General features: G+C 42.4%; 1 protein-coding gene across 1 annotated transcript; it reads right to left on the reverse strand.

The window, feature by feature from the left end:
- Positions 1 to 1,825: 1,825 nt before the first annotated feature.
- Positions 1,826 to 22,263, reverse strand: cdc5l (CDC5 cell division cycle 5-like (S. pombe)). Its single transcript, XM_071365808.1, has 19 exons — positions 22,017 to 22,263; positions 16,430 to 16,533; positions 16,141 to 16,302; positions 15,927 to 16,054; positions 15,713 to 15,812; positions 15,381 to 15,507; positions 15,212 to 15,303; positions 14,371 to 14,515; positions 14,000 to 14,194; positions 10,799 to 10,947; positions 10,547 to 10,715; positions 10,304 to 10,468; positions 10,144 to 10,224; positions 9,900 to 10,034; positions 9,724 to 9,828; positions 2,887 to 3,084; positions 2,697 to 2,759; positions 2,421 to 2,570; positions 1,826 to 2,289 (listed from the first exon to the last, which is right to left on the reverse strand). The coding sequence occupies exons 1-19, from the start codon at positions 22,059 to 22,061 to the stop codon at positions 2,182 to 2,184; spliced, it is 2,421 nt and encodes an 806-aa protein (XP_071221909.1). The 5' UTR covers positions 22,062 to 22,263; the 3' UTR covers positions 1,826 to 2,181.
- Positions 22,264 to 23,725: the final 1,462 nt, after the last annotated feature.

The following is a 23,725-nucleotide window of genomic DNA, read 5'->3' on the forward strand; positions in this document are numbered from 1 at the left end:
AAACACAGATTCGTCCGTCGGACTGCCAGATGGTGAAGCGTGATTCATCACTCCAGAGAACGCATTTCCACTACTCCAGAGTCCAATGGTGGCGAGCTTTACACCACTCCAACTCGGTAGTGAGTGTTGCAACCGATGACAGACGATTTTTAGGCGCTTCAGCACTCAGCAGTTCCATTCTGTGGGCTTGTGTGGCTTACCACTTCACAGCTGAGCCGTTTTTGCTCCTAGACGTTTCCACTTCACAATAACAGCACTTACAGTTGACCAAGGTTGCCCTAGCAGGGCAGAAATTTGACAACCTGACTTGTTGGAAAGGTGGCATTCTATGACGGTGCCAAGTTGAAAGTCACTGAGCTCTTCAGTAAGGCCATTCTACTGCCAATGTTTGTCTATGGAGATGGCTGTGTGCTCAATTTTATACACCGGTCAGCAACGGGTGTGGCTGAAATAGCCGAGTCCACTAATTTTGTATATATAGTATATGAGAGTCCCTCACTAAGTGATTGTACAACGTACACACATATATTATGATTTCAGTTTGTGTGTGATATGGGGGTGAGATAAAGGTTTTCTTTATAATGTTGAAATAAACATGTAACAATTCGCAACCTTGCCACGTTGATCTGAGCCTTGCTGTTGGAAAACCACATTAGCGTCTGACCTTCAGCTGTGGCAGATGTACCAACTCCGACTTCACTCCTCGACTTTCGCCTACAATCGTTTTCTTTAGCCATACCAATCAGTGCTGATTTTGGCAACGTCATCTCACGGAATCTACCTTTAAATTATAGTCACTCTCCGCCAGATTCAGAAGCTTCTGATTTAAAAAAAAATAAAAACATTTAAATCAGGGGAAAAAAGCTAGAAAATTCCATTAAATGCAGCAGTGGTTTGTAAAGAAAACCAACAACGAGGGACAAAGTCTATTAAATCGTTGAATCGTGGTAGGATTGCATTATTCTAACACCTTCGACTAGCCAACTTTACTCTTTGCCCCTCAATCTGACTGGGTTCTGGGAGAAAGTGGCAGACCTGTTGGCTAGTTAGAGAACGAGAGCAAAAATAATTAGAAAACTCTGATGGGTGTGTGCGCATGTTGTACATTCCCTCTCGCTGTCTTCAGCCACAAGATTGAATACTGGAACGACTGTCCCACAGGATTCACTCAGGGCAAACACTGAGGGGGTTTTCTGTGTGTATCAAGAATGGTCCACCACCCAAAGGACATCCAGCCAGCTTGATAACAGTAGGAAGCACTGGAATGAACATTGGCCAGCATCCCTGTGGAATGCTTTCGACACCTTGTAGTCCATCCCCTGAAGAATTGAGGGCAAACGGGGGTGCAACTCAATATTAGAAGTGTTCCTAATGTTTTGTACACTCTGTGTATATCATTATTCAGATATACATTTGTCTCTTTAATTAAGCTATTTGATTAGACTGACTCCTTAGTTATTTAACACTGTCAATATGGCACCTTCAACACTTCTGTGACTGTATCAAAATGGATTATCATCCAATAGCCCTTTGACAGAGGAATGCAGACTGCTAAGAACAAATGTCTCTAGGTATTTCATGGGTGCTGAAGTAAGTGCAACTGGGCACAAAGGTCACATCTCGTGACCTAGGGCCTAGTTTCTTTAGCACAGACAGGTACAATTACTGAGCTCATTCAAAGCAGGAATGTAGTTATTGGAACAGTTCCTGGCGCATGTTTTCAACACTTTACAGCTAACAGTCATGAATAAGAGTGAACACGGTCAGTCAGGAATTTTAAATTTAACATCAACCTGTCACCATGGGACAAACACCAAACGAGAAATAAGTTTTGTATTGATCTCTTTTATTCCAATGACAAGATTCCAATGTCCTCTGATCACTAGTCAGAGGACAGACTGACACTAGGTAACTACTTAGCATGCTCACAGCACTGGGCCATGACATCAAAACATAGAGGCGGAGTTAGAATAGGTCATTCACTTGAATGTCTTTTTAACTTTGGAAAATAAAAAGCAAATCAGCACAATATTTTTTTCTCACAGATTTGCTGAGGGAGACGAGGGTGGCTATGATCCTGTGCTTTAGCAGACACCTCCAACAGCGTGTGTGCATTTACTCAATGTGTTTTTATTGTATGTGTTTGGTGTGTCTAGTAAGCACGTATGGTGTATGTATGTGTTAGAATTTGGCAGACAGCAGAGCTTCCTTCTCCAGCAGCAGGTCTCCATATCTCTGTTGCAGCTCCTTCTCTCTCTCCTGCTGTCTCTCCACATCCTCCCTTAGAGCCTAGACAGAATGAGAAAATTAAGTCCATTAAGCAACTTCACATGCCTCCAGTTTTTGTCAGCTGCTGTGTGTGTGTGTACGTAACCCGATGTTTGTGTGATATGGCCGGGTGTGTGCGTGAATATGTGTACCTCTTGTCTGCGGGGTATAGCTGTGTCTTCTTGTTTCTTCAGCTCAGTGAAGGTGTGGAGCTCTGTAGCTGCCTGCTCAACCTGCTCCCACAGTTCACCATGCTGCTTCAGTAGGCCTACAGCACGGGACTGGTACCCTCCTAGTAACACCTACACACACACACACATCATATAACTGCTCCCACAGATCACCATTATGCTTCAGTAGGCCTAGAGCACACACATGGTGCTGTTTAGAAACACACAGAAAGAGTATAGGTGTATATATATATTCACCTTGAGACGGCGCTCCAGACGAGCAGCACGGCGGGCCTCACATGTCATATGGCCTCGGTTTATCTAGGAATATACAGATTCACACATCATAAACACACACATTCACTTTCAGACACTTCATAATATAAGCCACCTATGAATCAGCAGCTTCTAGTGTATAAAGAACATGATCGTGTGTGCATGGTCTAACCTCCAGTTTCTTCTCCAGGGAGTCTATTCTGTCCTTCTTAGAGGCCAGGTTGGCCCTGGTGTAGCGGCTCTGGGCGGAGAGGTACAGCACCTGGCCGTAACACTCCTCCCACACCTGGCTGTAGGCCTCCATGGACAGGTCCCCGTGACCCATACCTGCCCTCACCACCTCCATCTCCTGGCTCAGCAACTCACTGGCCTGGGGTGAGGGGAGAAGACACATTTGATAATTTATGCATTTCAAGCAAATTTTCACATTGCGTGGATAGGGCTGTGGTGGTCATGACATTTTGTCAACTGGTTATTGTCATGCAAATAGACAGTTTCACGGTAATTGTCCATTAAAATCAACAAACATGTTTAGCATCTCAAGGCCTCCACGCATACAAACCACTGATGCACGCCTTTGGAATATCTACATTTAAAAAAAGTTAATTTAATATACACCATCACAATAAATCCATTATTTATTAGGCATGTCTAAAGCAACATAAGAAAATGTATTTCAGAAGAACCGAATACGAGTTGGCCTACTGTTTGTTATCTGGTTATCCCATAGGCTGTAGGCTTGTTCATTTAGCAGGCAAGATATAAGTATAAGTCCCGTGCTATTAATTTATTTTAAGAATAATATAATTGAACTTTGAATTTTGTAAAATAGAAAGGATATTTTTTCCCATTCCGGAGTGAGTGCGCATATGCCTTGCCTCGGGCTTCACACCCTGTTCTCTCATCAAGTGATCACATTTTCACCCATCAGACTATTCTCTAACACTAAATGTCAAATTTGTTTCGATTTAGAAGGGCCCATTATCAAATGGGTAGGAACAAGGGCAGGGGGGAAAAATACATGTCATCTCTAGGCACTCGATTCCAGTTTTAGAACTGAAGAGCTGAGAAATTAATATACAGTGAGCTCCATAAGTATTGGGACAGTGACACATTTTTTGTTGTTTGGCTCTGTACACCATCACTTTGGTTTTGAAATTATACAATGACTGAGGTTAACGTGCAAACTGTCAGCTTTAATTTGAGTGTATTTTCATCAATACCGGGTGAACCATTTAGAAATTACAGCATTTTTGTACGTAGTCCCTCCATTTTAGGGGACCAAAAGTATTGGGACAAATTAACGTCTATTAAAGCAAATAGTTATTATTTGGTCCCATATTCATAGCACGCAATGACTAGATCAAGCGTGTGACTCAACAAATTTGTTGAATGCATTTGCTGCTTGTTTTGGTTGTGTTTCAGATTATTTCGTGCCCAATAGAAATGGTAAATAATGTATTATGTAATTTGAGTCACTTTTATTGTAATTAAGAATAGAATGTTTCTAAACACTTCTACATTAATGTGGATGCTACCATGATGAGTGAGAAAGTTAGAGGCATACATACCATACCGCACAAAAAATGCTAACCTCCAATGCTATTGTAAAGGAGATAGTTTAGCATGTCTTGGGGGTACGATATTTGTGCATGTAACTTTCTCACTCATTATTATTCACGATTCATTAAGGACTACCGGTACCCTTAATCATGGTAGCATCCACATTGTAGAAGTGTTTAGAAACATATTCTATTCTTATTTACAATAAAAGTGACTCCAAAATGGCAATACATTATTTATGATTAATTGCTACAAAATAAAATTATCTGAAACTAAAACAAACAGTAAATGCATCCTAAAAGTTTGTAGAGTCACAAGCTTGATGTAATCATTGCATGCTAGGAATACAGGACCAAATAATTAACTTTTGACCACTTTAATATACACAAGTGAATTTGTTTGAATACTTTTGGACTACGTACAAAAAGTGCTGTAATTTCTACACGTTTCACCCCATATGGATTGAAATACACTCAAATTAAAGCTGACAGTGAACTTCAATCTCAGTCATTGTATCATTTCAAATCCAAAGTGCTGGAGTACAGAGCCCAACCAAAAAATGTGTCACTGTCCCAATACTTTTGGAGCTCACTGTAGTAGCAGCTGGAACCCCCTCTTTCTAGTGGCAATCATCAAAACTCTGCTTTCACACAGGATTGCAAGAACACTTATTTCACTTCACGCATCAACCACTGTTTGAGGAGCATGCAGCCTCTCGCTGCACGACAGGTGATATTCTGTCATGGGCTCTCCAACCATGTTCCTGCAACTACCCAGTGCGTAATTTGGGAAACCAAGTGAAATCTGTTCTGGAACATCGATAGCATTTTTAAAATTAACTAGGCAAGTCAGTTAAGAACAAATTCTTATTTACAATGACGGCCTACCGGGGAACAGTGGGTTAACTGTCTTGTTCAGCGGCAGAACAACAGATTTTTACTTTGTCAGCTCAGGGATTCGATCCAGCAGCCTTTCGGTTACTGGCCCAACGCTCTAACCACTACGCTACCTGCTGCCTAGTAACACGTCTTCACAATGAAACATTTAATTAACCCATTGACATCTCCGCGCACTCGAGAAAGGAATTAAGGAGCGAGAGGAAATGGAAATGCAGTGATGAGATATTCTTTAGCCAAAGTTAATGGGGTCAGCCTTTTAACTATGAAAATTATGAAAAGACAAATTCACTATAATTGTAGGCCAACTCTGTAAGCCGCCCTGCACAATCAATAAACCAACAGCATTGCCTAGGCCTATACGTTCTCTCCCATACTCAAGGATAGAAAGTTTGGAGTGTAGCATAAAGTAACAGACGGTAGGCAATTATGGTCACAGCTATGGAAACTTAGGACACTAAAGAGGCCTTTCTAGTGACTCTGAAAAACACAAAAAGAAAGATGCCCAGGTTCACACAGATGAGCAGGGACCGTGCCTTAGGCATGCTGCAAGGAGACATGAGGACTGCAGATGTGGCCAGGGCAATAAATTGCCATGTCCGTACTGTAAGACGCCTAAGACAGCGCTACAGGGAGACAGGACGGACAGCTGATCGTCCTCACAGTGGCAGACCACGTGTAACAAACACCTGCACAGGATCGGTACATCCAAACATCACACCTGCGGGACAGGTACAGGATAGCAACAACAACTGCCTGAGTTACACCAGGAACGCACAATCCCTCCATCAGTGCTCAGACTGTCCGCAATAGGCTGAGAGAGGCTGGACTGAGGGCTTGTAGGCCTGTTGTAAGGCAGGTCCTCATTAGACATCACCGGCAACAACGTCACATATGGGCACAAACCCACCGTCGCTGCACCATACAGGACTGGCAAAAAGTGCTCTTCACTGACGAGTCACGGTTGTCTCACCAGGGGTGATGGTCGGATTCGCGTTTATCGCCGCAGGCAATCTCAACACTGTGCGTTACAGGGAAGACATCCTCCTCCCTCATGTGGTACCCTTCCTGCAGGCTCATCCTGACATGACCCTCCAGCATGACAATGCCACCAGCCATACTGCTCATTCTGTGCGTGATTTCCTGCAAGACAGGAATGTCCGTGTTCTGCCATGGCCAGCGAAGAGCCCGGATCTCAATCCAATTGAGCACATCTGGGACCTGTTGGATCGGAGGGTGAGGGCTAGGGCCATTCCGCCCAGAAATGTCTGGGAACTTGCAGGTGCCTTGGTGGAAGAGTGGGGTAACATCTTACAGCAAGAACTGGCAAATCTGGTACAGTCCATGAGGAAGAGATGCACTGCAGTACTTAATGCAGCTGGTGGCCACACCAAATACTGACTGTTACTTCTGATTTTGACCCCTCCCTTTGTTCAGGGACACATTATTGAATTTCTGTTAGTCACATGTCTGTGGAACTTGTTCAGTTTGTGTCTCATTTGTTGAATCTTATGTTCATTCAAATATTTACACGTTCATTTTGCTGAAAATAAATGCAGTTGACAGTGAGGACGTTTCTTTTTTTGCTGAGTTTATGTACCCCACACATACAGTTGAGAGAATGCCAAGAGTGTGCAAAGCTGTCAAGGCAAAGGGTGGCTACTTTGAAGGATCTGAAATATATTTTGATTTGTTCACTTTTTGGGTTACTGTATGATTTCATGTGTGTTATTTCATAGTTTTGATGTCTCTACTATTATTTGCTGCTGCTTGACAAAAAAAACTAATCGACCAGTCGACTAATTGGGGTGAAGCCTACTACTAGTACACACATACATGTTGTGTTGTAGATATATGTTGTGATGTGAAATGTAATCTAATGTTTTTAATTGTATATAACTTCCTACATTTTTCTGGACCCCAGGAAGAGTCAGTGCTGACTTGGCAGCTGCTAATGGGGATCCATAATAAATACATATCTAATCAAGTCTTATTTTGAATGGTTAAAAAAAAAAAAATACTTTAACTTTGTATTTTAATCCCACTTTGTAACAATATTCAGAAAAGTCAAAGTGTGAATATTTTCTGAAGGCACTGGATAGCTAATAAAAACTAATATGCATATGAGTGTTCTACTTTCAATTTCTTAAATGCTTTGAATTAATCATTACCTTAGAAAGCACTGTCCATTTTGTTGTTTGGCTTTGAAACATCCACAACTTTTCTTCAAATTGATCATCTAAATTGGTTTAGATTTTTTTTTTTTTATCCTCCTATGTAGTAAAAATGTCTTTCTATTTTCATTGTTTATTTGGGGGGGGGGGGGGGTTCCATGTGAAGCACACTGCATGTCTGAAATGTGATGCATAAATAATGCTTGATTTGATCACGGTGAGATAAAAATGTAGCCTAATGGTGAGTTTTAAAAGCATGATTCTCTTTTGATATGTGTTTGTGATTTTCAATTGCATTGACGTCAGAGTGGTTAGAGGGACAATAGAGCCCTGAGTATGAGGCCATTAGAACCTGATGATCTTTAGCGAGTTGGGTACTACTAATGTCCGGAGTGCATAAGAAAAGATAACCGTGACTCAGCGGTCACTTGGAATTTGACTGTGGTCACCGCAATAGCCCGATGCGTGGACAATGAAGTTATTGTACTCTATCTAGACAGTGTCCACCTTTCCTATTCATTTTAGGATTGAGGCATACTAGAATAGATGAAAACACAGCTGATGGAGACTAGAGGTGTGGAAACATTGCCATACTCGTAATCGTATCCATAAATTGACAGTTAATAGTCGTATCGGATGATACTCGTGATCGAAAAAAATGGAAGTGTTTTAATATGACTAAGTACAGGGCATTCACTTTTTCCCCCACATTGTTACTTTACAGCCTTATTAAAAAATGTATTAAATAGTTTCCCCCCTCCCTCAATCCACACACACAATATCCCATAATGACAAAGCAAAAATAGCTTTAGAAATTGTAGCTAATTTATTACAAATAAAAAACTTAATTACATTTACGTAACTATTCAGACCCTTTACTCAGTACTTTGATGAAGCACCTTTGGCAGCAATTACAGCCTGGAGTCTTCTTGGGTATGATGCTACAAGCTTGGCATGCCTGTATTTTCAGAGTTTCTCCCATTCTTCTCAGCAGATCCTCTCAAACTGTCAGGTTGGATGGGGAGCATCACTGTGCAGCTATTTTCAGGTCTCTCCAGAGATGTTCGATCGGGTTCAAGTCCAGGCTCTGGCTGAGTCACTCAAGGACATTGAGACTTGGTTTCAGACAAGAGAATCTTGTTAAGGTGCCTTTTGGCAAAGTCCAAGAGCTGTCAGAGTGACCATCAGGTTCTTGGTCATCTCTCTGACCAAGGCCCTTCTCCCCTGATTGGGCCAGGCGGTCAGCTCTATGAAGAGTCTAGGTGGTTTCAAACTTCTTCCATTTAAGAATGGAGGCCACTGTGTTCCTGGGGACCTTTAATGATGCAGACATTTTTTTGTACCCTAACCCACATCTGTGCTTCGACACAATCCTGTCTCTGAGCTCCAAGGACAATGGCTTGGTTTTAGCTCTGACATGCACTGTCAACTGTGGGACCTTTATATAGACAGGTGTGTGCCTTTTCCAAGTCATGTCCAAGCAATTGAATTTACCACAGGTGGACTCCAAGTTGTAGAAACATCAAGGATGATCAATGGAAACAGGATGCACCTGAGCTCAATTTCAAGTCTCATAGCAAAGGGTCTAAATACTTGTGTAAATAACGTATGTTTTTTTTTGTTTATAAATTTGCAAACATTTCTAAAAACCCGTTTTTGCTTTGTCATTATGGGGTATTGTGTGAGGGACCTTTTTTTATTTAATCAATTTTAGAAAAAAGGCTGTAATGAAGGGGAAGGAGTCTGAATACTTGCCGAATGCACTGTAGATGTTGGCAAAATATCTCACTGCAAAAAAGATGCATATTAGGAGAAGCACGTGGAGGGGTATGTGTGTGTCCTAAACTGGCAGTGGGCAGCCAAGCGCGCATTGGTTTAATCTTTTTTCCCTACCCTTGCTCTGCATGTTAAATATTATGCACATTAATAGCAAACCTCCTCGCCATGTGATTTAGCAGGCATAAGCAATCTAAATGATCAGACCAAAAACATGCAAGGAAAACCGATCAGGTAAAATTATGAAGCAAGTGGACGTGAAATACAGCTTCACTCTATCCAAATCAGAGCAGCAGGATGAACTTACAGCCAACACTTCTCTTTACAGACAGCCAGTTGAGTTATTTAGACTACATAGAACCTCGCACATGACTGACTGACATGAGAAAGATGCGTGCTGGCACCCGAAAATTACTTTCCCCCCCAATAACAGATAATTACCAAAAATACTCTGATAATAGTTTTCAGAAAATTTCCCATATCCGTTACGATACTTGTTTTGCAAGACTACTCAACACACCCCTAATGAAGACCATTGCGATGAAGTAAAAAGCGGTTGGGCAACACTGGCTAATAGGTGTGTGTGTGTCTTTGTTTTACCTGTGCCAGATCCTCATTGCTGATTGGCTGGTAGGGGTGTCTGTCCAGGTGGGCGATGTGTTCTGCGTTGTTGGAGGTGGAGGAAGGCCCTCGTTGTTTGCTGCGCTGTGGTTGGATAAACAAAGAATGTCACTTCTGCCCCAAATGCAGCCCTGTGTGTGTACGTATACACATACCTGTTGGTTGGCTGGTGGGTGGTGTAGACAGTCAAAGTGCAGCATGGTGATCATCTCCTTCTTGATCATCTCCTCAGCCTGCTGCAGCTCTGACAGAGGATCTGTTCCCATTGGACGCAGGATGGACTCATTCACCTACACAATTTTGCATTAGTATTGTCGCTAATGTCAGGGCCGGGAAGGGGAGAAGGTGATGCACTGGAACTCGGTGTGTGAGATAGTGTGTCACTGTGTGTGTGCATACCTCTGATGGTCTGGGTAAAGTCCTCTGTACAGCAGTGTGTCTCAGCTTCAGCTCTTTCTCCCTCTCTACGTCCCGAGCAGCCTGCAACACACACACACAGACATAGGTAGGATAGTCTACAGTAGGGCTTTATGAGATGTATGCATGCGTTACAATATACCTGTTTGCGTAGCTCTATCTCCGAGGCATCCTCTATGTATCCGGTCTCTGTCTCCATTTCCTCCAGTTGAGTCTCTGCGTTTTCTGGTAGAACAATCTCAAAGTCATTCTTAGGGACTGGCAGCGACATCAGACCCAGCTTCAGCTGCTCCCTCGACTCTCGTTGCTACATACACACACAATAAACAGTTATACACACAAACACATACAAAACAGTAGCCAACTCAAAAATAGTTTTTGTTACCAGATGTTTAGCGTAGGCAGGGTCTGCTAGTTGTTCCTCAGTATTGATGTTGAGTTTGTCTCGTAGAGGGGTGCGTCCCGGGGTTACTCCAGGGGTAACAGTACCGGGTCCTTTAGGGGTTAAACCTCCCTGGGGGGTCATACTGCCCTCTGACCCCGGACCAGGGGTTCTACAACAACAACAACAGTGTGTCAATAGCCTGTCAGGGTGTGTGTGTGTGTGTGTGTGTGTGTGTATGGCTCACGTGTGTACCTGAAAGGTGTGGTCAGTACAGTATTAGGTGTCTGTACTGCCTGTCTTTGGGGTGTGACTCCTGAGAAGTCACTCTGGTGGAGAGGAGTGTTCAGACCTCCTTTCAGAGGAGTGTCTACGTTAGTTAGAGCCATCAGGTTCTGGGCCTCCTAGAGAGAGAGAGAGAGAGAGAGAGAGAGAGAGATACAGGTAACTGCCAAAATAAAGGAAACACTTGAATAAATGAGGGATACAAAGTTTTGAAAGCAGGTCATTCCACACAATTGTAGTTCCTGAGTTAATTAAGAAATTAACATTCCCTCATGCTGAGAGACATGTATAAAAATGCCCAGCTGGCCATTATTTTGACTACCATGGCTAGAAGAGATCTGAGTGATAGAGGGTCTCAAAGGAGCATAGGGGGTTTAAAGGGTGTGTGTCTCAGTCACCAGATCTCAACTCAATTGAACACTTATGGGAGATTCTGAAGTGGCGCCTGAGACAGCGTTTTCCACCACCATCAACAAAACACCAAATTAAGGAATTTCTCGTGGAAGAATGGTGTCGCATCCCTCCAATGCGACTATTCCCAAACTGGGGGGGGTACGCGCAATGCCGTCGGGTGTACACCAAATATAAATGTGATTCACATTTTCAAACAGTCCATTTAGATTTTCCTACGGGGCTATACATTTGGGTGATGATTTTTTCGCCTGAGTAGCCTCGTTTCACTGGCTAAAATAAAATTAAACCATCTAGTGTTCAGCGAAATAACAACAAAGTCAAATACAGGTAGCCTAGTCAAATAATGAACATCCAATCACATTAACCGTTACTCTCTTGCGGGAATTCCACTAATGGTCGGTATGTAGTCAAACGTAGCTGCTGCTCATTCCATTTGCTCGAAAACGATGCCAATTTGAAAAATAAGCCACAGGAGTTTGAGCGAGAATTAAGACGACTTTCGAGTAGTAAGACATGTATAAAAGCAACAGATACCATTAATAAAAAGGGGCTAGAAGCGTCTTTTATGGTGAGCTACCAAGTGGCTAGGACAGGCAAGCCCCATACTATTGTGGAGGACTTAATTCTTCCTGCTGCCGCAGATATGGCTGGGACAATGCTGGGGGAAAAGGCAAAAAAAACTTTACAGACAATACCTTCATCAAACACTGTTTCACAACGCATCAGTGACATGGCAGGAGATGTTTTGAAACAATTACTGCTTCGCATACAAGCCAGTGAAATCTATGTGTTACAGCTGGATGAGTCAACAGACGTGGCGGGCCTGGCACAGCTCCTGGTATATGTCCGTTACGTTTATGGGGGGGTCAATTAGGTAAGACATACTCTTCCGCAAACCAGGACAACAGGAGAGGATTATTTAAGTACTGGACAGCTTTGAGACATCAAATGGACGTGGTATCTGTACTGATCGCGCAAAAGCCATGACAGGGAGAGTGGTAACGCGTGTGCAAGCAATTGCCACTTGGGTACACTGCAGCATTCACGAGAGGCTCTTGCTACCAAGGGAATGCCTGACAGCTTGAAAGACGTTTTGGACACTAACAAAGTTAACAATTTTCACTGTAAAGCAAGGCCCCTGAACTCTCGTGTATTTTCTGCATTATGCAATGATATGGGCAGCGACCATGTAACGCTTTTACAACATACAGAAGTGCGCTGGTTATCAAGGGACAAAGTATTGCCACATTTTTTAAATTGAGAAACGAGCATAAAGTTCTTTACTGACCATCATTTTCACTTGTCTGACTGCTTGCATGGTGACGAGTTTCTCACACGACTGGCCCATCTGGGTGATGTTTTTTTTTCCTCACCTGAATTATCTGAATCTAGGATTACAGGGACTCTCCGCAACCATATTCAATGTGCGGGACAAAATTGAGGCTACGATTAAGAAGTTGGAGCTCTTCTCTGTCTGCATTAACAAGGACAACACACAGGTCTTTTCATCACGATATTATTTTTTGTGTGCAAACGAACAAGCTTACAGACAATGTCAAATGTGATATAGCAAAGCACCCGAGTCATCTGGGTACACAATTACGCAGGTGCTTTCCTGAAATGGACGACACAAACTGGATTCATTATCCCCTTCATGCCCTGCCTCCAGGCCACTTACCGAGATCTGAACAAGAGAGCCTCATCGAAATTGCAACAAGCAGTTCTGTGAAAATGTAATTTAAATCAGAAGCCACTGCCAGATTTCTGGATAGGGCTGCGCTCAGAGTATCCTGCCTTAGCAAATCGCGCTGTTAAGACACTGATTCCCTTTGCAACCACGTACCTATGAGTGGATTCTCAGCCCTCACTAGCATGAAAACTAAATAAAAGCACAGACTGTATGGAAAATGATTTAAGACAGACTCCAATACATCCAAACATTGCAGAGTTACGTGCATCCTTTCAAGCACACCCTTCTCATTAACCTGTGATGAGTTATTCACAATTTTCGCTGATCAAATGTATTTTTTTTATTTAACAAGGCAAGTCAGTTAAGAACAAATTCTTATTTACAATGACAGCCTACCCCGGCCAAACCTGGACGAAGCTGGGCCAATTGTGCACAGCCCTATGGGACTCCCAATCACGGCCAGATGTGATTCAGCCTGGATTCGAACCAGGGACTGTAATGATGCCTCTTGCACTGAGATGCAGGACCTAAGACCGCTGCACCACTCAGGAGCCCACACAAATAAGGTTTTATATGTAAGATTGTTAAATAAAGAACAAAATTATTGCTTACTATTATTTGTGCCCTAGTCCTATAAGAGCTCGTTGTCACTTCCCACGAGCCGGGTTGTGACAAACTCACTCATGCTTATGTTTAATAAATGTATCGTATAGTGCCTGTGGCAGGCTTAGAGTGCCCTGACCCTGGTGCTAGAGGGGGTACACAGTTGGAAGTTGAATGTTTGAAGGGGTACGGGACTATAAAAAGTTTGGGAACCACTGCTCAAATAGATTTCCAGACATTTGTAGAATCTATGCCTAGGCGCATTGAAGCTGTTCTGGCAGCTCGTGGTGGACAAACACCCGATTAAGACATGTTGGGCGTTTCCTGTATTTTAGCAGTTACCTGTATGATGTCAGAGGTATTGTCTTGTCATTCATTTGATGTCATGACTCACATTGTATGGTGAACAGCTTGCTTCATGTTATATCCCGAGAGACAGAAAAAGGGAGAGTGAATGTGTGTACCTGTAGTATCTTGTCCTGCGCAGCAGGGGTCTTGGGGGTGCGTAGCCCAGTTGCCATAGCACTGTTGGTGAGGCTGTATTCTGATAGGAGGGCTGAGGAGGCGGAGTTAGTGATCCCAGACTCCTCAGCGGTCTGACGAGCCACTTCACTGGCCTGACCCAGCTTCACCACCTCCTCCAGCTCCGCATCAGAGATCTACACACACACACACACACACACAGTGTCAGAAAGACACAGCGTCAAGATACACACACACCAGACAGTGTCAGACACACACAACATCAGACACACAGTCAAACTTCACTGGCCTGACCTAACTCCACCACTTCCTCTAGCTATTCATCAGAGATGAACACACACAGCAGTGTTACCTGCGGTGCAGGCAGCACCAGTTTGCTGCGTTTCTTGGTGAACTCTGCTACTCCGCTGGTCTGGAGGATGGCTGATGGAAGATCACTCTCCTTCTTCTTCTTGATCTTCTGTCTATCCCTCTTCCTCTCCTTCTCTTCCTTTTCACTGAGGACACAAATAATGTCAGACACACACAGGTCTCTCCTCTTCACATTCAAATGAAAAAAATATAAACTATGCACAGCCCAACCCACATCACACGTAGCGTGACATGCTGACTACACCGGGCACACAACTGCATGTGCGTATCGATTTTGTCCATCCACACCAGACGCAATGAGAACATTCAGGTTGAAATATCAAAATGAACTCTGAACCAACTATATTCATTTGGGGACAGGTGGAAACACATGAAACATTAATGGACATTTAGCTAGCTAGTTTGCTGTTGCAAGCTAATTTGTCCTGGGATATAAACATTGGGTTATTATTTCACCTGAAATGCACAAGATCCCCTTTTCTTGGATCTTTGTAGAATTTTGACCCATATTTACTCCAACAATTAATCCACAGATAAAAGGATAAACCAGGTTAGTTTCTATTAATCTCTTCTCCTTCAGTCTTCTTCAGACTTTATATGGCGGTTGGCAACCAACTTTAAAGGTGCATTACCACCACCAACTGGACTGGAGTGTGGATATCACGTGCTCCTAAAAACCAATGAGATGAGAAAGGCAGGAATTGCAGCACGTGAAGCTTAAAAAGCCAGGCGCTATTTCATTAGGCTACGTAGACGCACCTAATGCGAGCGGTGTAGACAGCATGTTAGCCCAGAAGAGTTAGTGTGTTTGTGTGACTGACTTGCGTAGCTCTCCGTCCAGGTGTTGTTGTCGCAGGCGTTTGAAGTTTGGTTCCAGACCTTCGTAGAGCTCCATGCTGGTGTCATAGAATCCCTGGAATAATACTGAGCATTTAGCACCCAATAATACATCAATGTGTGTGAGATGTCTGCGTCTGTGTGATGTGTTACCTGAGAAGGCTTCTTCTCAAAAGGGATCTCAGCATTGTAGTCCACTCCTCTCTTCTTCTTCCTCTTCTTCTGGGCATTGATGCCTGCGGCCCTCAACTCCCTGCGCTTCTGTAGAGCAGCCAGACGTCTGGGAGGGGGAAAGAGGGCGTGTGTGTTTGTCAGGGTTGTACATTTTCTTTATTTGGCGGCAGCACAGAGCAAATTATGAAATGTCTGTCTGAAGGTTATGCAGCAAGTGCCACAGCATAACAGTTTGCAACAATCACAAATCCTGCATTTGTTGTATTCACGACACAGCTCGATTGAAACACAGACGTGTGCAAAAGGTGTACCTGGCCTCCTCCAGCTGTTTCTCTCTGGCTTTCCTCTTAGCTTTCTTCCCCTGAGTGTTGGCCAGACGAGCTCTGGCCTCAGAAAGCATCTCCAGCTCATCTATACACACACACACACACACACAGTCAGGTATGGCTGGTTGTCTCATTTATTTATTTTTACCATACAAAATGACAGCACAGCAATGACCAGAGGAAAAGTTGCACTGTGTACCTTCATCCATGTCCACAGGGTCAGGCCTAGCGGGCTTGGTTTCAGGGTTGGGGTCGATCTCACCAGGTTTCAGTTTCCTGGGATCGTCAGCTGTATCCTCCTCATTGTCCCTCTGAGCCGCTTTGTCTCTATACACACACACATCAAGAAAAAGTATAAGAACACTTCAATAAGTCTTCTCTGAACACAAAGAGAAAGTGTGTGCGTGTCTTACAGCAGGAACTCGTAGTGCTCCAGACACTGGGCAGCGGTGCGTCCTATGATAGGAGCAATGGTCCTCCACTGGGTCGGCATCAGCTTGGCCAGATGTAGTAGTTTCTCCTCTTCCTCTCTGGACCACTCAGTTTTCTTAATGCTGGGATCCAACCACTCATACCTACACACAAACAACAGATTAGACACACACAGACCTCTTTAAAAAAACACACACACACAGAAACCACTCAGTCTTCTTTGATGTTGGGGCTCAGCTTCTAATGCCACACACACATAGACAGACTGACCAGCGGGCCTTGCACTGTTTGGCAGACTTGCGGTGCAGCAGGGAGGCAATACGAGACCACTGGTTCTTCCCATATTTCATCACCGCCGCCTTCAGGATCTCATCCTGGGAGAAAGAGGGGGAGGGGCATTGTTTTATTGATTAATTAATTGTTTAATGATCCCAGAGGGAAATTCACCTTCAACTGCAGACAAACCATTTTAAAAGACACAGCATAGACAGTGTTACAGGGATACTTTGGGATTTTGGCAATGAGGCCCTTTATCTACTTCCCCAGAGTCAGATGAATTTGTGGATGCTAATGCTTTCGTGAGCCGATGCCTGGAAGACTATGGGTAGATAGATTTCCAGTCATTGCACTAAAGCTCTTGCACGCAGGTACATAAAAATGGTATCCACAAGGTCATCTGACTCTGGGGAAGTAGAGAAAGGGCCTACTAGCCAGTGTCAACGAGCTAAATTGAAGTTCAGCTAGCAAGCTACTTTTAGCAACACTAGTATATTTACACACTAGCGTGGCTCGTTAATGGGTTGCAAAAAACTGAACGGTCCACGGGGAGCCAGAAGTTAAATGACATAGTCCTGTGTAAATGTGGGCTATTCTTTGCGTGCTGAAATCTGTACATTTTGATAAAACTTAATTTTCTGTGAAGTCGGAACTCCAGTTCGTTCACACTAGTTGCCGCCCAACTCCATCGTAAATCGTTGAATTTAGTCGTGTTGCTTACTCATTTGAAGTAGGCTATATTTGTCATTGCTAAAACAACTTGTATTGTCCTAATGTTCCTCTCTTTGTTGCTATGTTTTTATTTTTACTGGTCAAGCAACAACTAAGCGAGCCAAATAAATCCTTTAGGTTGTACTTTATCTCTGACACTAGCACCGCTATTTCAGTCTCGGGAACAGTTATTTTTCGTATCTTTTTTGGTTGCTCCCTTGTATTTCATGGTGCGGCGTTGTAGATTCTCCACATGTTCTAAAGGTATGATTTTGAGCATATATGTTTAATCAGGGGCATTTGGAAATGCTAACAGACAAGGTCATGCACGAGCACAGCGAACAATTAGTATTTATCAATGGGTATTATTTATTTTTTTAACTATGCAAGCCAGTTAAGAGCAAATTCTTATTTACAATGACAGCCAACCCCTAACCTGTACGACGGTGGGCCAATTGTGCGCCGCCCTATTGGACTCCCAATCACGGCTGGATGTGATACAGCCTGGAATCGAACCAGGGTCTGTAGTGACGCCTCTAGCACTGAGACGCAGTGCCTTAGACCGCTGCGCCACCGGTAGGATTGTTTGATAAATTACACTTTTTCTATGCGTAGGACCATTCTAAATCCTGTTCGTAAGTAGCATTTTAGAATAGTTTATACACAATATTTATTTGACCTTTATTTAACTAGGAAAGTCAGTTAAGAACAAATTCTTATTTATAATGACGGCCTACAACATATTAATTTAATGCATTACAGTTTTTTCTGAATGCTTAAACACTAAGTGATTCTTGAAGCACAATCTCTGAAACCATTAACACTTGTAGTCAATGCATTTACCAAGTGTGCCAAACTAAATGCACGTTCTCTGCTTTACACCCAGTTTGTAATTTTATAACACTTTTTGCAATACTGTAAACACAACTCACTGCTTTACACTCAGGTTGCAATTTAATAACACTTCCAGCAAAACTGTAAACACTGGTCTCTACATTGCTAAACTATTTCACCAATTGCCTTTCCACATTGACACAGGTGAAAACACTTTTTGGTTAATGAGTCGACTTACAAATCAGAGCTTGAGCATTATAAATAGGCCACAGGTAAACATTTGGTTTGGACAACAATGGAGGCCAATATTGGACAGAGAGTAAAAGGGGTGAGAACTAGAGGAGGACGAGGAGGTGGTGAAGTACTACGTGGAAGGAGAGGACGAGGAGTCAAGAACACAATAACTGATGAAATCAGAGCGAGTGTGTTTGACAATGTTGTCAACCATGGGATGAGCATGAGGGAAGCTGGGCAAAGAGTTCAACCAAATCTGAGCCGCTATACTGTTGCAGGTATCATCCGGAAATTTCTAAATGAGAGCGGTAAGTAACTGCAAGTGCTGTCGTCTTACTGGTACAGTAATATGTAAGGTACTTTCATAATGAGAAGGATCTATCACTAAAACCATTCAAATGTTTTAACAGACCTGCAAGAAAACCAGTATCTGGTGGAAGAGGTCGACTTTTCACCTCAGAGCAGGAGACCCACATTGTAAATATGATCATTCCAAATAACTGCATCAGACTCAGAGAACTGCAGGACCACATAATCGTAGATAACACCATATTCCAAAACGTCAACAGAGTGAGTCTCTCTGCACTGTCTCGTCTACTGAAACACAATAGAATTAGGATGAAGCAGCTGTACAGAGTCCCTTTCAAAAGAAACTCAGACCGTGTAAAACAGATATGAATATGTGCAGGTAAGCTATACTATCGTATCATTGGTACTGGATCTGGAAGTGTATGGTGCTACATCATATTGACTGATCCCTGTCTTTTCATACTGTGCTACATTGTTTTGTCTTGTCTCTTTCAGAGAGTCATGGAGCTAAAAGCAGATGCAGTGCATTATGAGCTAATATATGTGGACGAGGCAGGTTTCAACCTTCCAAAAACAAGGGGACGTGGCAGAAATATCATGGGACACCGTGCAACATCAACATCCCGGGACAACGTAGTGGCAACATAACATCATGCAATCCTAGGCTAATACAACACGGCACACATTATCACATTTCTGGATACCCTCCACAACAGACTAATCCCTAATCACCAGGGGCCAGAGCAGCCCAGGTACATTATCATCTGGGACAATGTTAGTTTCCACCGGGCTGCTGTGGTCCGCAATTGGTTAACAGGTCACCCACTTTATCACACTCAATCTCCCCCCATACTCTCCGTTCTTGAATCCTATTGAAGAATTATTCTCTGCATGGCGTTGGAAGGTGTCTGATCGCCAGCTCCACCAACGCATACCCCTTCTACAGGCAATGGAGGAGGCTTGTGGAGACATTGATTAGGGGTCATGCCAGGCCTGGATACGGCACTCCAGGCGATACCTTCCACGCTGCCTAGCTCAAGACACTGTCGCATGTGATATGGATGAAGTCTTATGGCCAGACCCACAAAGATGGTAGAGATGTAGCCCAAAAAATTTCTGTTCATTTTTTCTAGCACAAATGTTCTTGCTTTCTTCTACTACGCTTGTTGTTGGTTGAGGAGTGTTGGAACATTGAGATTTATTTTTACTTTTTCCCCTTATACGTATTTGATAGTATGTTATGTTCGGAATACACATCCATACTTACACATTTGGATACCTGTGTGTATGTGTGTTTACTACATGCATGACAAAACTTTATTGCAAGCTGCTATGCCCTGTACACAGAAAAAGCAAAAGCCACAAGTGTTTTTCATTTATACTATCAGTGCATAGTTGGTGCTTTGTTTGCTTATTCAAATGATGATTTGTGTGTACTATATTGACGCAAAAATACAAATTTTTAAAAGAGTTTGAAGAGTTTTGCAAGAATTGTTTGCTTTTGCAAAAGATGTATAATGTTTGGTGTACGGTTCTGTGGTTAGTGTGTAGAGTTTGGAAAAATAGCCGATAGTTTCAAAGATAGTGCCTAAGCAATCAGAAAAAAATGTAATGAATGAGGCCCCTGGAATGGAGGTTTTTATTCTAGGCGTTCAGATATTTCAACGTCTACTCTATAGATGATAATAGGCTAAACAGATAACTCGTGCTTGGCTGCCAAATGTATAGGTGTCCCCATAATATTTAAATTGGGGAAGTGTGATAATAATCATTATTTTAGCACTCAATGGTAGAGATCATTACTGATCAAAATGCCCACCATCCTGCTGATTTGAGCTGCTGAACCATATTTGCAACACTTGGATGAGAAAGTGAATTATCCATTTCCAAAAAGTTTAACTCAGTGGAGAATTGGTGATCTATTGACTAGGACGGGGTTCCCCAACTGGTGCCCATGGGCGAATATTTTTACTTGGCCCCCAAAGTTGTTGGGGGGGTTGGACATAAAGACTAAAAACAGCAGCAAATCAGCTCCAAGTGATTTTCTCTAAGGAAATCAGTTCAAAAGTATTCCCACGCATAATAGAGATATGTGAGCGTATACACATGTATGCAAGGTTTGAAATTATGATTTAGTCAAATTATGTTTGGGCTTCGTGCGTTAAATTATTTGTAATTATGTTCCAGCCCCCTGACCAGCCGCCCAAGAAAAAAAAACATCCCGTGGCTTAATCTAGTTGATGATCTCTGGCCTAGAATAATAACAGCCAGAGTTTCATTAAATAAGCTATAGGCACCATACTTTTTATTGCACATTTACTGCCTAATTAAACTGATGCATTTGGTGATGTTTAACATCAATAAATATTTTTATACTTGTTTTATTTAACTAGGCAAGTCAGTTAAATACAAATTCTTATTTACAATGACAGACTACACCAGCCAAACCCGGACGACGCTGGGCCAATTGTGCACCGCCCTATGGGACGGTTGTGATACAGCCTGGAATCGAACCAGGGTGTCTGTAGTGACGCCTCAAGCACTGAGATGCAGTGCCTTAGACCGTTGCGCCAAATTAACTGGCACAATGTAGAATATGTTAACCATTCTCATTGATAGGCTAATCTATACTTTAATATACTTTTGGTAAATCAAGACATTGCGAGATACAGTTTCCCGAGATATAGCTTATGCACACTGTTCCAACCATCTATCCCTAATTTCCCTGCTCTCTCTCTCTTTGCTAGGAAAGATGCTAGTGTGTGTTCAACTTTTGGTATGTTGCGTGTAGAATAGCCTACTCATTTATATCCCCTACTTTAGTGACTTGCGAGAAATTGCAAGCCAAGCTATTGCGAAATACAGCTTTTGATGACCAATGCACGGTTCTGACCGTCTGGCTGGTGACCGACCTGCCTACCTATGCCTTACTGTGCCCTGCCCCTATCCAGCTCGCTCTTTCTTTGCTATGTAAAATGTAAGAGTTTGTTCTCGGAAGTAGATTGAGGCAAAATACTCCGTCTCCATTGTTGCAAAAATACAAAATCTTTGGAGTTGATTCCTAGCGGGACGGAAACTTCACACAAATAAATGGGAGTAGATTGGGAATCGATTATTTTGTTAAATCTTCATCAACCGTCCGGACCACCAGCAACATTTTATTTCACTTCTGGCACCGCGGACTCTTCAGTTTTTTTCCAACCATATTACGAGCAACGCTAGTGTGTAAATAACATTAAATACACCAGCTATAAACAGCTAACGTTACTAGCTAGCTACCATAAACTAGCTAATGCTGTTAACTAGCTAGTTGACTAGCCAACTAACGTGATCCAGTGAATTACAGGATGTTAAGTAGCTAAATCAATACATTTACATCAATACATGGTAGCTAGTTAACCTGGCGTAAGAGTTGACTACCTATCTAAAAGTATTTGAATATTAGTTGGAAACTAGCTAGCAGCACACCGTAGCGTTAGCCATGCCAACTTACCTCGGTGTTTCGCCATACACCCCCCTTGATCATGATACGCGGCATCTTGGCTGTTGTGTGTTGCTACCCTTCAGGTAGTAATTATAAAGAAACAACTAAGATATCACAAAATAAAACAACACGAAGAGTTGGACAAAATGTTTAACTACGATATACGAACGCGTTATGTTTTCAACATGGACAGAAATGCAATATGGCGGACACCGGAAGGGCGCAAAGTATTGTGGCTCCATAAAAATATAATAACTAGTTTGTTCCTGCATAGAGTCACATATATTTTTTTATTTTATTCAGGACCTCTACTGCCTATTTTCGACTCTTACTCTAGTCACTAGTGTATACACCCTTATCAGACAGTACATTCCTTTCACTTATGTTAAACTAGGGCAACCTGTAATCAGCGATGGACATAACATAGTAAAGGTAAATCGGTGACCTCCATTTAGTGTGATACGTTACGTTTCGTATGATGTATTCATTTGTTTCTGTCCGTCATCCATTTAGTATATTATGTTACGAATTACTATTTGTATGATGTTACAAATTAAAATTTGTACAATTTATTACGAATTTGCAATGCGTAGGGTATGTTACGAATTCCAATTTGTTGTGGCTAACGTTAGCTAGGTGGCTAACGTTAGCTATGTTCGGGGTTAAGGCTAAGGGTTCTCAAATGTTTTTGGCCCGCAACCTCATTTTAATATAAAAATTTCTTCCCGACCCCACAATGTAAAGAAGTTATGTAATCAACGGCCAATGTTTACTTTTTTAATTTGGACTATGACAGTCTATTACAAATCAGTCTGACACAGTGGAGGTTCTGCAGAGGAGGAAGGAGAGAACCATCCTCCTCAATGAATTTCATTTAAAAAGAAAATTGAAACATTAAAAAAGTGATTAGATAAAACTCTACTAAATATATTCACGTCACCAAATAATTTATTACAACACAATGAAGGTCTACAGTAGCCTCAACAGCACTCTGTAGGGTAGCACCATGGTGTAGCTGGAAGAGAGCTAGTTTCCGTCCTCCAAAACCTAGGAGGCTCATAGTTCTCACCCCCTTCTATAGACTTACACAGTAATTATGACTAGCAGAGCTCTTGCAGGATGAACTGACATGTTGTCCACCTAATCAAAGGATCAGATAATTAATCAAGTACTGAAAGCATAAGCTACAGCTAGTTAGCACTGCAGGGCATACAATGTGGTGAGTAGTTCACTCAAAGAGAGAAAAATACAATAGTTGAACAGTTTTGAGCAAATTCATTTATTTAAAAATGATGGAGAAGAAAGAGAGAGATCGAGCAAGCTATATTTTGTTGTATTTTTTTCCACTTTCACTTTCCCTTAGCTGGCGAATGCAGCTAGCTAGTTTAGCAAACTCAAACACCCGGCTCAAACAGACAGGGATGCTATCTTAGCTAGCTGGCTATGGCTATCCAACAATGGAGCTCTTCCAAGTCAAGGTAAGCTTTTGGTTTTTATTAATTTATTGCAACTGGGCGCCGGTGTAACCGCTAAACTGCTTGATAACTGTACACTGTACAGCATGATTGTAGCAGGTTTACAAACACGTTAGTTCTAGAAGCTATGTTGACTATGACATTAGCTAATACAGTGACAGCAATGTAGGCTGTGAAGTGGTTAGCGGTTATGATATGAAGGTTTGGCTTGGAAAGTTTTTTTTTCCTGGTCACAGACAGCTG

Source organism: Salvelinus alpinus, chromosome 25 (genome assembly GCF_045679555.1).
Source record: "Salvelinus alpinus chromosome 25, SLU_Salpinus.1, whole genome shotgun sequence".
NCBI classification, from domain to species: domain Eukaryota; kingdom Metazoa; phylum Chordata; class Actinopteri; order Salmoniformes; family Salmonidae; genus Salvelinus; species Salvelinus alpinus.

Bases quoted from the DNA above. Each gene is read 5' to 3' on its own strand.
- cdc5l (XM_071365808.1), bottom strand. From the start codon at position 22,061: ATGCCGCGTATCATGATCAAGGGGGGTGTATGGCGAAACACCGAG. The intron at 16,534-22,016 runs GTAAGTTGGCAT...TCTTTCTCCCAG, and splicing joins GTGTATGGCGAAACACCGAG to GATGAGATCCTGAAGGCGGC. The intron at 10,225-10,303 runs GTATATTGTAAC...TGTGTGTTGCAG, and splicing joins AGATAGAGCTACGCAAACAG to GCTGCTCGGGACGTAGAGAG.